General features: G+C 55.5%; 1 protein-coding gene across 2 annotated transcripts in view; it reads right to left on the bottom strand.

Moving 5' to 3' along the window:
- Positions 1-3,745: 3,745 nt before the first annotated feature.
- The window catches only part of FBXL18 (F-box and leucine rich repeat protein 18), a 47,736-nt gene continuing 33,664 nt past the window's right edge, over positions 3,746-17,817 (bottom strand). The window contains exon 5 of one of the 2 annotated variants that reach the window (XM_055340014.1): positions 3,746-8,551. In XM_055340014.1, coding sequence (XP_055195989.1) covers positions 8,395-8,551 — 157 coding nt within the window. In that variant the 3' untranslated portion in view covers positions 3,746-8,394. The remainder of the gene's footprint in view (positions 8,552-17,817) is intronic. The other variant, XM_055340013.1, reaches the window with a different exon arrangement.

Consider the following 17,817-nt stretch of genomic DNA (forward strand, 5'->3'; position numbering starts at 1 on the left):
GTCCAACAACGGGGGACCAGTGTCCACGTGACAGTGAACCGCATCGTTAGATTGACGAGTCTGGAAGGACACAGGATGCTTTTATTGTCGTGAGTGTAAGGCAGGATCCTAAGTCGGGTGATCGCAGCCAAAGGACGTTTTTTTAAAAGCCTGGAACGAGGACTCCAAGGACATGAACTAAAATATCAACAGAGGTTCTCTGTGGCTGTTGAGAATATGGGTCATTGCTTTTCCCCTTTGCCCTACTTCTCTGAATTTTTCAAATTTTCTGGGATAAACATAATAGAACAGTTCACCTTTAATTGAATTGGTTCTATTAAGTAACTGGGGTGTTAAAGTGTGTAAAGGTGTGTGCACACAATAGTAGTCTGAGGGTGTGAATAGGAATGTGTAAGAGTGTGGGTGTATGAACACCATGAAATCCAGTGTGTGTGTAGGTGTGTGAAGTGCAGGGGTGTGAGTGACCATGCGCAAAACCATAAGCATGAGTGTGTGTCAGTGGGTATGGGTGTGGGTGCTGGTGTGAACATGTGGCTGTGTGATGGCTGGGGTGGGGGTATGTGCAGTGGTTGTGAATGCGGGTTTGCGAGAATATGCATGTAGGAATGTGTGTGCATGTGTGTGAGCATGTGTGAATTATAACGTTTGGGGGTATCTGTGTGTGAGGAGCCATGTGTGAGTGGATGTGTGTGTGTATGTCCGTGTGCATCCGTGCTTGTGCTAGTGAGGGCCTGTGACGGTGTGAGCAGGTGGGGGGTTGGGAGTGCATGTGGCACGAGTGTGAGTAAGGGCAGTAATCTGCAGGCCAGGCCCAGGGAGTCCGAGGGGGTTCCGAGGCTGCACCCCTCCTGCAGGACCTCCATTTCCTTCCTCACTGGGGTGGATGGTCCTCAGGGCTTCCCTCCTCCTGACTTTGGCCGACCTCCTCCTGCGGCGCTGTGTGCCGCCTTTACAGCGGGGGAGAAGAGGCAACAGTCACACCCGGCCACTGCACGCAGCTCAGGCGCCAGATCAGACAGGAAAGGTCCAAGTGAAAGCATCTTCTGCGACATCAGTGACCTCCTGGCCTGAGATCTGCAGCAGGAGACACACTCATTCTCTCACCCACCACCACCTGACCATGGTGGGGTCCTGGGCAGGCCCCAAGAGCCCCAAGAAGACCCTCCACTCTAAAAGGTCAGGGTTCCGCAATGCTTTCCTCCACTGCCAGGAAAAGTAAATGCTGGCAACAAGTAAATCCTGCACAAAGCTCCTGGTGACAAAGCTTGTCATTCTTGTCCTCCCTCTGTCCTCCAGCCTCGACTCCCAAAGCTTCCAATGCAAACCCTCCACATCGGAAAGGGCCCCTGGTTCTTTCTTCTCTGCCACAAAGAAAGGCTTTACCTTAGATGGTTTTGATTTTCTTTGGAGGCTCAGCCTATGGACAAAGGCCAAGCTGCTTTCCATAGCCAACTCCCAAGTGTGAGCCCTGGCCTTTCCGGGCAGCACCAAGCCCCTTCACATTTCTCGGCCCTTTCCAGCACAGTGCTCCCCATAAAGTGGGGTATCTGCTCAGGAGGCCTGTGGGAAACATGAGTCCTCCCAGACTTGGCCAAAAGGGGCTGGTCCTCCCACCTTCACTGCAACGCCACAAGGCCATGGGCAGGGCGGGCAGGGTGAGACCAGCAGGAGCAGACAACAGCTCTGCATGCAGCTGCTCTTCCCTGACCATGAGGCACTTGCTAAAAATCCCACAACGCTAGTTCCCATTCCACATGCTCTCCAAAGGAAGACCTCCTTCTACATGACACCCCCAGTTGCGGGTGGGGCAAGCAGGCCTGTGTCCCCTTCCCTTGAACACAGCTGACCAGTGACTATCTCAATCAACAAAGTATGTGGAGGGACGCCTGGGTGGCTCAGTGGTTGAGCATCTGCCTTCAGCTCAGGTTGTGATCCCGGGGTCCTAGGAACGAGTCCCACAGTGGGGTCTCTGCAGAGAGCTGGTTCTCCCTCTGCCTGTGTCTCTGCTGTGTGTCTCTCTCATGAATAAATAAAATCTTTTTTTAAAAAAAACAAAAAGTGTGTGGAGGTGACGCTATGGGATGTCCAAGCCAAGGGCACAACCTCCAGGTTTTCTTGGGGCCCAACCACCATGCTGTGAGAAAACCCAATTAGCCCAGGTGGACAGACCACATGGAGAGGCCACACGTTGGTGTCCTGGCCACAAGCCCAGCTGAGGTCCTCATCAAGAGCCAGCACCAACCACTGTCGCCTAAGTTAAGATGCTTCCAGAAGATTCCAGCCCTCAGAAGAGCCCCTAGACACCAGGAAGCTGAGGCTGTGCCCTGCCCAAACACCTGCTCCGTGGAAGCCATGAGCATCTCCCAATTGCTCGTCTACACTCTGACTCAGTATGGCTTGTCATACAGCAGCAGTGGCCTATACCTCATGGTTTCCCAGCCCTGGCTCCCCAACCCCGGCTCCCCAACCCCGCACCACCACTTACCTGTCACCCTAATGACCGGGTCACACGTGTGTCTGAAGCAAACCCGCTGGGACTTCTTGCTCCTAGGTTCCCACAGTCTAGTCTGGCTTGGGCAGCACCAGATCAGTCCTGTCCCTCCTGGATAGGTCACAGCCAACCCCTCAAGCTCTGTCTTCTCCGTTTCTCAGTGGCTCTGGGCAGAAGTGGAGCATTGTGGGGATTGCTGCAGCAGGTGCATGCCAAGCCTGATGACTGGCTGGGACAGTTGGGAGGGATGGAGGCCCCTGCCCCCAAATCGCCATTTTGCCTTAGGGGCTCTCTTCTGGAGGACCAGGTAGGGAGTGAGGAGGAGAGCCAAGCCCTCTTCGGCCCACCTCACAGCCCTATCCTCATCCCTCTGTCCCGCAGCATCCTGGGGACCCTGGCCCCTCCCAAATCCAGGCTCCCCATTCCTGCCCTGGTCTTTCTGGCTCAGCTGCCACCTTCCACCCCCTCAACGCTGCTACCAGAACCCCTTCCCAGAGCCCAGGTCTGGTGAAGGACGTTTCTGCCTAAAACAGATGCTGCAAATAAGCTGGGTCCCAGAAGGACAAATCCTGAGGTCTGCAGAGTCGTCCGACTCAAAAGAGACAGCGGATGATGGTGGTGCTGGGGAGTGGGAAGGGGGTTAGTGCATATCAGGATAGAGTCTCAGTGTGGGGGGATGGAACGTTCTGGAGCCAGGACAGGGGTAGTGGCTGCACAGGAGCACAAATGTGCTCGATGCCCCTGGACACTTAGAAATGGTGAAGATAAAAAAAAAAAAAAGAAATGGTGAAGATAGTAAATGCTGTTATATATATTTTACCACCATTCAAAAAAAATTATATATACACATGTAAAATAAAATGGACACAGCCCCACGGTCCTCATATTCCACCCCTGTCAGTGGGCCACCAGGCAGCATGAGGGCCCGAGCTGTCACTGGGGAACAGAGCACAGCTCTGGCCCGGCCATGCCCCCGTGTACCGCCCAACCAGACCACCAGCTCTTCCCGCAGCCCAGCAACCCACAGCTCCCTCCCCAGCCTGTGAAGGCTGATCCAAGCAGCTGCCTCCTGGGGGTTCCAGGCAGGTGCAGACCCCCCTTGGGGTCTCATGTCTCCAAGCAGTAAACCCCAAAGTCAGAATAGCCGAGGGTGATGAGCACCCCCTCTCCCCGCCTTGTCCCACCCCCAGGGCTGAGGAAGGTCGCAGGGGAAAGGTCAGGGGGTGTCCCCAGCGGAAGGACTGCATGATCGTCTGGTTTTCTAAATCAAGTCCACTTTATTTGAAACTTTCCACATGCCACGAGTTTACATGAAAATACCCATTCAAAATGTCATTTGAACACAAAATTCAGGAGTCGGCATCGCTAGTCGGAAAAGGAGATCTGTGTGGAAAGGCAGGTGACACATATTTGGTCACTTAGCACCTGGTCACCACATACCGTGAGCCCCCCACCGACTCACCCCCCACCCCCTTTAAAAACATGCTGAGCTCAACTGCTTCCGGTCAGTCACACGGACAGGCAGTGGTGGCAGCGGGGCCGGTCCTAGGGTGGGACACCCCACCTGCAGCACGGTCACGTGGCCGCCTCTCTCACCCCCTTGCCCCCCAGCCCACTCTCCCACTCCGGTGAGCACAGCAGAGCCTCCGGCCCACACCATTAGGATGTCAGGGAAAACCAGCCCCTCTCAGGTTTAGCCGAGCAGTAGCTTCGGCCACAGACTGAGCCTCCCAGGTGGTGGCCATGACTCCCTGACCTCACACCACACCCCTCCATTCCCCGGCCGGCTGGCCCAGAGCAGGGCGCATGGGGTGCCTGAACCCCGAGACACGAATGCAACGCCCACCCACCCCATGGTTTCTGAAAGAGCTCTAGAAAGTAATTTAGACATTCAGGCAACACCATCCAGCCTGTGTCGGCGACCTCAGAGACTCCCATTGAGAATCTCGTACCCCCAATGTGAATGAGGCCGGTTGGCACTGTGAGAGCACCAGAGCCCCTGCTGCACAATCCTGCCCCCTCCTGTCAAAGAGGCAGAGGAGGCTCAGGGCCAAGGCCACAGGCAGTGTGGGCACCCATGTCCCCTTCCACGCCTCCAGCACCTCAGGTTTGCGGGCTGAAACCAATGAAATCTGCCACCACAGCCCACACCGCATTATCCTCATCCACTAATTTCTCATTTCTTATTTTTCCTTACAAGGCTTCAGCACTTCTCAAACCCCCGAGGAGCAGATCATAAAGGCCGGTGGGAGCAGGAGGCTGCCCACTGCACCCCCAGTGTCCCTAGGAGGACGTTGTGACAGTGGATCCACGGGAGGGTTCCCTTCCTGCAAGGTAGGGGGAGGCCATGGGATCAGTGCCTTCTTGACAGACTCAGGGAAGGCAGCTGGCACGATCAGGATGGCACTGTGTTGGTTTCAGACCCATGAGGGCCACTAGACATCCGGGTCCTGCAGCTCCTGCGGCCCTGCACCCCTGGCCCAGCCTTCCCGGCCAGACCTCCACCAAGCTTCATCCTCTCGGCCAAGTGGCCTACAGCCGTGGGTCTCGGTGCAGGGGCGGTTAAGGGGGCATTGTCCTCAACACCCAGCCTCACAGAGCTGTCCGAGGTGTGTGTGGGGGTCATCCCAGGGCCCGAGCAGCCTGGTGGACACAGGGGCCCAGATCCATGAATTCTTGGTTCCTCAAGGACAGCTGACAGGCAGGGATAAGACCCAACCCCTGGAGCATATGACAGAGTCAAGTGTCCCTAGTCCAGCCTCCTTGGGCTGGGAAGTAAAAATACTTGCACATGAGAATGAAATGCCACTGGCAGGGAAGGGAGGCTGCAGGCCTCTGCTCTCCTCAGGCTCCAAGTGCCTCCCCTCGAGAGCACCTTCAGACCCTCCGGCCAGGTTGTGGGATGGTATGGCATCCAAGTCAGAGCCCCAGGATCAGGCACATGAGGAGGAGGAGGGAGAGGAGGAGGGGGCAAGCAGAGGGGGAGGAGCAACCCACAGGGTGCTAGGGGTAGGTGGGCACAGGTGGGAGGAGAGGCCTTGGGAGGGCAGGGGCTTTTATTTTAACAAACAGATAAATGCCCTGATCTCTTCTCCATCCCACCACCACCTCCCACTGTCTTTCTTCCCTCTCTCTCTCTTTCTCTCTCTCTCACACACACACACACGCACGCACACACACATGCGCAAGCACACACTTGATCACATGCAGAAACGCACACGCGTGCACACCATGCACATGTACCCAGCAGGCCACACTCATGTGTGTGCATGCAGATGTACATGCACGCATACACACGCACAGCCACCAGTGCTGACCAGGCCCCGCCCAGCAGGCAGCATATGGTCCACACTTAACAGCCAGTTCTGCCAATTGGGGACCATTAGGGTGGGTTCTTTTCCCAGCATAAAATGCTGCAGAATATAAATTGCAATTAACACCGCTGCCAAAACAGCACTTAGCAAGAATAAGCACATTATTAACATCTGGTGAGTCCTGTCTCGGGTGTAGAAGACATGGAAGTTCCTGCTCTAGCAGAAGGATGGTTACAGAGACACTAAAACTACAAGGTCTATTGTTTGGGGGCGGCTTTCCACAGCAGCTCACGCTCCCCAGCCTCAGGTGAACAGCCCCTCCCGGCCCTATTTGTTGGCACAAGTGATGCTGCTGGTTAAAACTGCTTGCTCTTGAGAACAGACCATCCGGGAGAGTACGTGAACATTACACAATCGCAGCCTTCAACCTCCTAGTGGAAAGCTCACTCTCCAGCTTGAGCCTCCGGAGCTGCTCTGGAGAAGAGAAGGGCACCCAGAACCACCCCAGTCCCTGGGCCACCTCCCCCTGCCCCCGGGATGACACTGCCCTGCCAGTCAGGCTGTGACCAGCCACACCCTTATTTCGAGGATAAGGAGTGGTCAGTCCCCTACCACCCTTCCTAACCATCCTTGCCTGTAGGTCTCTGGACACCACCTGAAAGAAATACCCCAAAACTGGGGAGGGGAGGTGCACCCACCAACTCTCAGACCCTCGTCTACAGCCATGAGGCCCTCCAGGAACCTCAGCCCTATCTCCCATGCCCCAGGGCAGCCTGTCCCTTGCCCTGTAAGGCCAGGCATGGCTCAGACCACATCGGGACATCGAAGGTGAAGGCTGGAGGAATTTGTGTGCGGGTGGCCTGCAGAGAGGCTGCAAAGAACTGCCAGCCACAGCCCAGGGCAAGCAAGGAGGGAAGTGACCCCTGTGTTCTTAGACAGGGGCAGGGAGGAGAGAGCAGAGCCCACCAGACAGATGGTTCCTCCTAGGGCCTGACCCTGGGGGGACTGATGCCTGCAGTGGCTGTCTGGCCTCCTAGATCCCCTCCACTCCATGGGACTGGGGGTTACTGAATTGTGTGCCCCCCCAAAAAAAAACCCACGGAAGGAAAGGAAATGAAAAGCCCAGGGGCCACAACCTGGTCTTTTAGTAGGGAAGCTACAGGGCACACTACACAGAATGGGGAGGGGTCACCACAGACACAAAGTGGGAAGATGGCCAGTCCAGGGGCCCCACAGCCGATAGTGGCCAAGATGGACAGCAGCATGAGCAGGACCTGGTGGACTCTGCACCCCCAACCTAAAGGGGAAGGGAGGCCAGGAGTCCTGGGGAGGCAGCCTCTCCAGGACTGACATGCCCCTGGCTGGAAGCTGCCCAACAGTGTCCAGCATCATCTGCAAGTCTCCAGGAGCATCACCGAGAGGGTGAAGGCTGGACTTGCAGTGGAGGGAACCTGATCACAGCCCCTCGGAGGCCATCAGCCAAGGGGCTAATGGGCTCTGGGGAAGAGTTTTGCAGTCGAGAAGGCAGTGGGCTCAGCACAGGGAGGCCCTGGACACTGGGAGGTCACTCCCCATTTTTGGAATAGCTGCACTGAATTTTTTAAAGTGCTGAATAAAGCTATATGAAACGGGATAGTCTGATCACTACTCTGTCCTTAAATGTCCTTTCTAAGTTTTAATATTTCAAGTTTCTTGAATGAAGCCAGGTTTGTATTTCCCCAGAAACACAGATCTTCACGGAGTAAAGGTTCTAAAGCTGAGTGCCATGCTGGCTGTAGGGCAGGCCCTACACCTTGGGCCTCATCTTGCAATCCAAGCTCTAGGGGGGGTCCGGTCCCTGCCCAGCCAGGGGCCCTGAACTGGTCTGACACCATCTGGCTGGTAACATACTGGAGACATAATTGGGTTAAAACATGTCTTGCTGGGAAGGACAACCCTAAATCTGGAGCTCCTCACTGCATCGTGCTCCCAGCTGGCCTGAGGAGGGGGGCACTGGGCACACAGTCACCAGCCGTGCCATCATGTCCCAGTGTGAGTGCGTCCATCCACACACACACCATCACCCCCAGCCCTGGGTCCGAGACCACTCCTCCACAGAGCCTGAAAGCAGGAGGCCACGGACACATGAGCAGAGATACCCTGGAGAGTTGAGTGGCAGCACCAGGGCCCTGTGGTGCCTTGAGTACCTGGTCAGGGCCCCTTGGGAGTCAGCGCTCCATGACGGATGTGAGTCTCAGTTCAGGAACACCCACAGCAGGCCCCGCAGGTCACCCAGACAACCAGCTCTTCCTTCTCATCTTCCTCATAGATGAGCTCCACATTTCACTGAGTGCCAAGAGACTGAGAGGACACATCAGGAGGCTCTGGGGGACAATGGGGACACAGAATGTCCGGGCAGAGGGGAAGTCCTTCCTCTTGTGACCTGACGGGCCCTGGTGTCCAGCAGGGGCAGGCGGTGAGTGGCAGTAGTGAGGCCGCCCACCAGTCAGGGCAGTCCCGCTTCCAAGCCCAGGAGACAAACAGAGGTGAAAGTGGCAGGCAGGAGGCTTGGCTGCTGGAAACAGCTTCGCCCAGGGCTAGCTGTCCCCGTCACCACCACAGGTTCGGTGGCTCCTCAGCCACTCTGCTTTTAAATAAGGTGATCTCATCCAGGTGCACCATGGGGACGTCCCGGATGACATTGGTCAGGCCCTCGTGGAGCAGAGGGAAGATGACAACGTTCAGCGCGGGCCGCTCGGCCTGGAAACTGAACCAAAGGCAAGCGGTTAGCGGGACCTGGAGGTGTGGAGGGAGGGGCCACCTGTAGCCGGGCAAGGCCACACCAGCCCTCCCACCAGCAGAAGTCCAGCAGAGAACTCCAGCAGAGCGGCAGAGGGCCCGGGAGAGGCGGGAGGGGGTGGTGCAGAGGGAACCGCACCTGCTGGGGGTGGTGCCGCTTCTTGAGGACCCAAGGAGAGAGGAGGAGAGCAGCCTGTCAGAACACGCCACCGCATTCCTGCACAGCCACTGCAGGCCCCACAGCCAGAACGACACCCATAAGGGGTGGAAGGAAGGGACAGGCAGCCAAACCTGCATGGCCACAGGCCACCCTCAAGGGGCACCAACTCCCAAGTCAGGTGAGGCAGTAGCTCTCCCAGAGCCTGCTGCTGGGGGGCGCACACCTTCCTCTGAACTTGTGACAAATGGCTGCCAGCTTACCTCCCCACCCTGTCTTCCCCTGGCACAGCACAGAAGCGAACAACTGCCACAGAGATCTTGTCTCGTGTCACCCTCCCCACGACCCAAGGTGGTCAGCGGCAGAGTGGGGCCCCTCCCCCTCCCTGGTCAGAGCAAGGTCCCCATTTGTGGCAGCCCACCCCATGCAGTGGCCAAGACACATAACAGAAGTGGCGGCTGCAGGTCCAGGACAAGGGAGATATGCTGGTGAGACAGAAGACCCCAGGGTAAGTCTGGTCATGGGAGAAACTTCTGTCCCACAGTCTCGAAGCACAAGAGCTGGGAAGGTGCCCACAGGATAGGGAACCTGGGCATTTGCCAAAATTAATCAAGTCCTCTCCAGCCCCGTGCCCACTGGAAGGGACAAGGAAGCCACAGCCACAGCCCGTCCCGTGACCCCCAGCAGATGCAGTGATGGATTTGGGACACACGTAAAGTAAATGCCAGAAAAGGTACTCACAAAGCTAGATGTTTTGGCAATAGAGACGCCCAGGAAATACCTCCCAGTTCTGAGCTCAGTGTTCTGCTCACGGGCAGCAACGTCTGTGACCATGAACCTCACAGGCAAGTCCTTGCCTGCAAACCTGCTGTGTGATTTACTTGAAACAAAATATCCTCGGATGTGGGATATGCATGCAAAGACTCCTCTGCCTGCCTGCCTTCCCTTCCCAAGGCCAGCACCACCCCAGGCTCTTTACAAGCTGCTGTCAAGATGCTAAAGGGGGATTAATTTCTCACCCAAAGCCAGGAAAGCTGTGCTGCCCAGCTTGCACAGGCCCAGGCAGTTCCAGCTGTCCAGGTGGCCAGGCCCAACAGCACTTAGAAGCCACGTACAGAAGGTCCCCAGGGCAACAAGTGGAGGTGTTACCACCACAATTCAACACCACATCCTGCTTTCTCTCAGTTCACACCAGGATTCACTTGGACTTGGACAGAGCTCCAGAGAGCACATCCATAGTCACTTTCTTTGCAAAGCTCCTCCCTGGGCCTCAAGGAGCCCGTGTGCCCTCTCAGCTCCAGCCTCCTGGCCCCCACTGACCGGATGGCCAGCAACATCTCCAGAGACATCACACAGCTAGTGGGCCTTGCCCAGAGAGGAGATGAGAAGTGGTAAAAATGAAAGATGGCAATCATTCCTGTCCAAGTACAGGGCGGGGGCTCCCTTTGGGAGGGAAGGGGCCCCAAGGGTGGAGGTGAGTTCTTAATGATGGTGATAGTGGTGGGGTGTCCTGCAATCCACTCCCTGCATCCTGCCTAACTTATGTATACGTTACAATGTTCTTTTGCATGATTTAAATATAGTTTGAGTTTTTTAAGATTTTATTTATTTATTCATGAGAGACACACACAGAGAGAGGCAGAGACACAGGCAGAGGGAGAAGCAGGCTCCATGCAGGGAGCCTGATGCAGGACTCAATCCCAGGACCCCAGGATCATGCCTTGGGCCAAAGGTAGGCACTAAACCGCTGAGCAACCCAGGGATCTCCTAGTTGAGATTTAAGTAAATAGCCCCAATGAGGGATGCCTGGATGGCTCAGCAGTTAAGCGTCTGCCTTTGGCTCAGGGAGTGATCCTGGAGTCCTAGGATGGAGTCCTGCATCGGGCTCCCTGAATAAAGCCTGATTCTCTCTCTGCCTATGTTTTTGTCTCTCTCTCTTTGTCTCTGTTTCTCATGAATAAATAAATAAAATATTGGGATCCCTGGGTGGCGCAGCGGTTTGGCGCCTGCCTTTGGCCCAGGGCGCGATCCTGGAGACCCGGGATCGAGTCCCACATCGGGCTCCTGGTGCATGGGGCCTGCTTCTCCCTCTGCCTGTGTCTCTGCCTCTCTCTCTCTCTCTCTCTCTCTGTGACTATCATAAATAAATTTAAAAAAAATTAAAATAAATAAATAAATAAAATATTAAAACAACAAACAAACAAGGGCAGCCCCGGTGGCTCAGCAGTTTAGCGCCGCCTTCAGCCTAGGGTGTGGTCCTGGAGACCCAGGATGGAGTCCTACGTCGGACTCCTGGCATGGAGCCTGCTTCTCCCTCTGCCTCTGCCTCTCTCTCTGGGTGTCTTTCATGATTAAATAAATAAAATCTTAAAAACAAAAAACAAAAACAGCACCAATGAAATAAAACTTATAGCTACCCATATTTACAAGCCATTGTAGGCTAGTGACTGATGGCAAGATAAGTCTCCCCTCAGGACTTCTCCCCTGATCAGGGGCAATGGCATTCCTAACGTAAAGACTCAAGGCTGTGGCTTCTGGCCATGAGTTGAGAGGACAAGAGTCTGGCATAGGAGGTCAATGGGCTCACCCCCCGGCACCAGCTTGAGGCATCCTGAGAAGGTCTCCTGTGCTCCTCAGACCCACCTGGGCAGCAGGTTGGCATGGGACCTGCCTTGTGCAGAGCACAAGGCAGGTGCCCTAGCTGTCCTGGAACCGCCAGCCAGGATCCTCACCAAGGAGCAGAGGAGACCCACGCACAAGGGCCTGCTCACTCGTTCTAAAACCCGGCACCTGTGAGCTCAGCTGCCTAGCTCCCACAGGTGACGGGAGAGGCAGGGAGGAGACGACATGAGAAGGGGGTCAACAGAGGTTCCCCTATATGGGGCAGAAGGCTTGTCCTTCCTGGAGGGCCTGAGGATAGCACTAAAGAAAAGTTAAACTATACTTACACTCTGCCGTTGGTAATGGTGGGAAAGGAAGTACGGCAGAGAAAAATCTCTACCTGAGCTGCTGTGAACAGACCACAGGCATTGGAAAGGGTGCCTTCAGCTATCCAAATATCTCAGGATACAACAGACCTTCTCTGAACACTCCAGGAAGCAGAAAAGAGGTTTTGTTTGTTTCTAAACCGTTGTTTTGTTTAAAGAGGAAAAAGGACAGAAAATATGTGCAGGAGGGCAGAGACAGGCCCCTCTCCCTGGGACAGAGAGCCCAACCCCGCCTTAGCTGGGCCAGCCACCTGCCCTATCCACCTCCTCATCCATATCCTGCTGTCACACATTATCCTATTGTACTGTACACATTTGTTCCAGATGTGACTTAGGTGCACACAACTTGCATCAGGTTTGTTGTACTTCCTTCTGGTCCTTGCCATCTTTATGTTAAACAAAGACACACACAAAAAAAAAAAACAAAAAAAAAACAAAAAAAACAAAAAACAAAGACACAGCGTGGCCACAGTGCAGTCAGGACATGTCCACTCTGGCCTGACAGACAGGGTACCCAGCACTCCCGAGCCTCGGGCTGGCTTCCCTGGACCTCCTGCTTCGCCTGCACTGGCAGCACACCCACCCAGGCATCATCCCAGGCGGGCACATATGGAGGCTTCCCCCATACTATTATATTGATAAGCATCGTTTAATACAGCATAATTATTTCTGCATTTTGAACTGTATCCTCAAAATAAATCCTAGAAATAGGGTTACTGGGTCAAAACATTTTTATACCTCAAAAGACAAGCCTTCAACAAACTCAGACACCACTTAAGGGCTACAGTGAGAAGCCAATTGACCCACCCTTACTGGGTCAAGAGAATGGGGTCCCAGAGTGATCGAAGTGGAGAATGGCTGGGGAAAGACTCCTCAATCTCCTAGGGCAACTTAATCTTGTAAATCCACTCTGCGCCTGCCTGTGCCCCTTTCAAAGAAGCAGAGAGAACTGGCCTGGGCTCCGTGCTCATCTCTGAGACAGGCAGATGACAGCGGGGGCTCAGGAAAATTATGTCCTGCACAGTCACTGTGCTGGAACCGGTCTGGGCCTGACTCCTGAGTGAGGGTGGGGACCCTGGGACCTCAAGGTGTCAAGGAACTGGAAAGCCTCTTGGAGGGGCAGACTGGGAAACAGCCTGGAGGCGGAACTGGTTCAATCAGCCACCAAACACCTGCCCAGTATGCTTCTCTGCCAGAGAAACTAGAAACAATACTGAAGCTGATGGCCTCTTCGCCCCAAGATAAAGGTTTTACAGAAAAGCCAAAGCAGTAAGATAAGTTAGAAAAGCCACCCACACATGCCTTAACGGTCTTCAAGAAGCACAAAGGCAGACAGTTGGCCAAGAATCAGCCCAGACCCCGCTTCTACCCGCCGAGCCTCCCCTCACAGCCGTGGAGGGCCCTAGGAAAGACTACTTGGTGGGAAAGGGCTCCCTGCTGCTCAACAGCAGATGCATCCACACCATGGGGTTCTGGACCTCATCCCTCCACTCGGGTGGCCTGGACAATCTGGACCACAAGAGATTTCATCACTGATCATCTTCCACACTGATCCGTAGCCGTGGGCGACTGTCAGGCTCCTGACGTTTTCCCCCCACCCACTGGCTAGGGACTGCAGTGGGTCCCACGGCACCTGGCCTAAGGCCTGTCCACTCCCAATTCAGCCTGGGGGCTTCCCTCACAAACAGAGCCAGAACCCGCCAGCCTCCAAGCTCTGAGGCCAGGCTGAGGGTCATCAGTCCCCCTCCACTGCCCCGCCACCCCAAACCTGCAGAAGCCAAGCCCAGTCAGCCTGGTCCTTTCCCGGATCATGTGCATCTCACCATTCCAGGTAGGAATGACAAAATGCTCCCAGAAACCCACCGCGAAAACAGGGCAAGCCGACGCAATTCACGATGGAGCTCAACTGCCCCTTTACCAGCAATTAAGGCCATAAAGCAGTGCTAATTCTGTTTTTTAAAATCCACTTTCTGTTCTAAAGCTCCCAGGGTTCCCCAGACTTCAACAATTAATTGCTCCATCTGTAAACTTTACTCGTTTCTAAACACGTTTACAGAACACAAACACAGACAGAGCTGGATGCATTTTCGGGGCACAAAGCAGCTCATCGGAGCAGGAGGCCCGGGGGCCGAGCCCAGGCGCTGGCCAGGAAGGAGTAGGGCGGCAGGGGCAGGCGCAGGGAGCCCTGCACTGCGGCTCGGGCAGCTCGGGCGGCTCACGACTTGCAGCAAACTGTCTGCCGACCTCATGGGCCCACATTCCTCACCAGCACGAGACTCTGCTGAGAAATGCACTCCGGCACGCCTGGGGGAAGGAATTTCCACAGGGCCTCAGAGGCAGAGACCTGACCCCAACTAGTGGAATGTCCGACCCCGTCCGACCCGGGTCGCGCCTGCTCCCGCCCATGGACAGGACAGGTTCCCGACATTCCTGGAAAAGGAGGCTACACTGCTCTGACCCGACACTCCCTCAGGGTGACAAACGAAGGAGGTCAGGGACAAGTAAACACACGTGGCCTGGAAAGACCAGGAATGACGTGGCCCCCGAGGGCGCTGGCACTGGGAATGCCCCTGCCTTCTGGGGAGCCTACAACCAAGCTTCAGAACCAGCATGTCCTCACTTCAGACAACTTTAGCAGCAAACAGGGGACTTGGCAGGGCACAAGCATCTTCTGCCCACCACCTTGCCTCCCTGAGTGTCCCTGCCTTTCAGACAGGGCCCTGCGGGTTAGCCTGGGAGCAGCAGAGAGCCATTCCCTCGCAGGGTGACCACAGCAATGCCAAACCTACAGAGCAGTAGTAGGCCCTGCCACCACCTGAGTCACATGCATTGGGGCGGGCACAGAGTTGCTGGGGATGCTGTCCCCAGAAGGTGACTGTAGCACAGGAGGCAGGGGCCATGGCTGCTACTTTAGACAGCACAGTCCACTCAAGACAGGAAAGTGATAGACTTAAGGTCACAGAGACAGTGAGTCAAGAGGCCACAGTGTGAGCCCAGCTCATGGGATCCGAGGCAGTAAGGTAAGGTGGACCTCAGCAGGATGCCCCAAGGACCAAAGCAAGCTGTTGCCACTCTGTGTAGGACACCACGAAAAGTGGAGTGTGGGTACCGCCCTCGCCCAACCCCCAGGGGCCACGATACCTTGCAGGCGGCTTCCAGACAGAACAGAAAATCAGAAAAGCTGACAGCTCCTGGGAAAGGCCCGCCCCGCCTGATGCCAGGCCAGGGAAAGTAGGCAGCAGAGGTGTGGCTTGGCGCACAGCACAGACAGGAAGAATCAAAGGGCAGTCCCACCACAGAGGCCAAGCGGCCTAGCTCCTGCCCTGATGCTGTCCATCCTGCAGTCTGACCGAGGCCTAGATGAGGGCAGCCCTGGCTCACTCAGTCAGGACAGGATGACTCCACATTTCTAGAGAGAAATCAAATGGGTCAGACAGAGGCTGGCTCTGGGTCGGGCGTCTGAGGCCAGGAGGGATGTGGGGACAAACACCTGACCCAATGAACTTAAGGTGTTTTCACAGTGGGTGTGGAGCAGGAGGGCAGCAGGCAGAAAGCTTCATTTTGCTCCCCAGAGGGGCCCCAAGAGCTTTCAAACCCACAGGTGTCACTGCCCCACAGCACCGTCCCAGCTCTAGACAACAGGAACACCAGAGGAACCCAAAGTGGGGGCACATGCAGGAGAAACACCCCCCCCCAAAACCTAGCAAAGGTGATGCCAGGGGTCAGAGAAGGGCCCAAATGTTTAACCTCTCAAACTTGAAAGAGCAAAGAACAGAAAACAAGAGAACACGAGCACCTTTCAGGATACCGTGCCTGATAGACACACGTCGCCACCACCATTAGGACCTTCTCCAGAGCCATCACCAACTCCCTTCCCCACTGAGGAAACCTACCTAAGACCAGCCACTTCCTGAGAGGCAGGGCTGGGCTGTAAATCCCACAAGGGGCACCAAAACACCTCGGGAACACAGACACTTGTAGGTCAGACACATGAACTAGGAGGAAGGTGCTGGGCCTGAAGACAGACACCACTCCCCTGGGGACAGGACTGCAGATGTCATAGTGGCCCTGTGGCTGAGTCACCGCTGAGTCATGGAGCAACCAGACTTCAACACTCACACTCATACACTCCGGGCAGAGGAGTGGCACAAAAGCCTAGGCCCAGGGACTCCTCTTGCTCCATAATTTCTAAGCCAGAGGCAGGAAAGGAGATAAGAAAAAAGAAAGGCCTCAGAAAAGTAAGGACAGATTCCAGCCTTTCCCTTTTCCCTCTCCGAGGTGGAAGACAGGAGAGAAACCAGGGCACTACACTGGACAGGCAGGCTGCTTTGAGCCACGGCGCCATCTGCTGGACCCTTGCAGAAAAGCAACCGGGCCCCTGCTCAGGCAGCAAGGCCGGGCTGGAAGGCCAGCAGAGCCACCCTGCGCGGCTCCCCAGCCAAGAGAGACCTCTACAGGCCGTGCTGGATGACCCAGATTCCCAGCCGGAGCCATGCTCCAGACGACCGCAGGCAGCAGAGGCCACTAGGAGGGTATCCACAGATGGGGCGCCAGTGCCTCTCCCATCACTAGGCTGCATCTCAGCCCTGCCCCCAGCAGCAAGGCTGGAGAAGGGCTTCCAGTAGACCTGGATCAGAATGCAGCCTGGACAAGCACAGAAGATTCTTCAGCCCTATGCCTCCCTCAGGACTTGGGGGCTCAGGGTGAGATGGCCACAGGGTTCTGGAGAGTCCCACGCAGCACCTAGCACAGCCCTCTAGAGGGGGGGTGCTCTTCTTCCCTCTGGACACAAACTCCAATTCTGCCCCTGCTGGGGTCCAGCCTGCACTACTCAGCTGCAGCACCTCCCAGAGCCTCCGTTTCCCCATCTATATGTTAGGTCTAACAGCATGTATCTCCCAAGAGTTCTGGGAGTCTTGAACAACAGAGGAATAACTCAGAGTGCTGGCACAAAAGGAGTACTTGCGAACAGGGTGACAGCACAGCCCCCAGCATCTAAGATGGGGGCCCAGAACAGAGGCTCAAAGGAGGTTTGCTGGAGGAGCACACAAGGGCAGCCACACGCACAGGATTCTCAGCACTGTGGGCTGGAGGATGCCCTTAATGCCCTTGAGCCAGCACCAGGCACCCAATGGGCCACACCATGGCCAGAGCCTGTGCCAGATGCCAGGACACAGGGACACAGGGACTGGTGCAGCTTCTGCCCAAGAAATCCACTGAACCAAGGCCAGCTCCAGGTCTGGTCTCAGGTGCCACACTCCAGGCGGCAGCCATGACCACTGCCCATGGGGGCTGCCAGTGACCCCAACCTTGCACCAGTTTTGTGCTCATAGTGCAAAGATGCACCAGGAAAGCAGAGCTATCACATGCCAGTCCTCAAGCCTCATTACCTGACGGGGCTGCAAAGAACATGATCATGTGTGCTACACTCACTAAGAAAGAGGCAGATGGGTATAGTCCGAGAGGTCAGGGGAGGGAGCTCACAGCCCAGTAGGGGCTGCACCTGAGCAGGCCACTAAGATGAGCTGTGAGGATGCAAACAGACTACTGGCATAAAAGGTATACAGACAGGGACGTTGTAAACAGAACCAAAAGTGAAAAAGAGAAGCTTACAGCAGGGACTGGCATCTCAGTGCCAAGTCTGATCAGCTGGCCTGGAGCACTGTGTTGAGGATTTTGAGGATCAGAATTAGCTTCATCAGCTAGTGATGCCTACATGGGGAAGGAAACGTCCAGACCCTCTCTTGTCAAAAGCACAATCTCTGAACTGTGTGGTCACTTCAGACATTCTCCGTTGCTGAGAAGGTTCTTATGAACACGGTGGGAAAACCCGCGACACCCAAAGCTGGTTGCTGTCTCTGCAGGCCTAGGAAGTGAGGAACCACTGGCTCTCAGCACCAGGAGGGAGCCAATAGGCCAGTCCAAGCCCCTTTGGGCAGAACACGTCCAGCAGGGAAGGTGTCAGCTTCTCAAAGCTGGAGCCCCCGGGAACATGGTGACCTACTTCAAAGTCAGTGAGGGTGATAAGAGTACCGACAACTCTTCCCAGTGGCTCATAGGTCCTTAAAAAAAGGGGGGGGGGATCTTAGC

This window comes from Nyctereutes procyonoides, unplaced genomic scaffold, assembly GCF_905146905.1.
Source record: "Nyctereutes procyonoides isolate TBG_1078 unplaced genomic scaffold, NYPRO_anot_genome, whole genome shotgun sequence".
Classification (NCBI taxonomy): domain Eukaryota; kingdom Metazoa; phylum Chordata; class Mammalia; order Carnivora; family Canidae; genus Nyctereutes; species Nyctereutes procyonoides.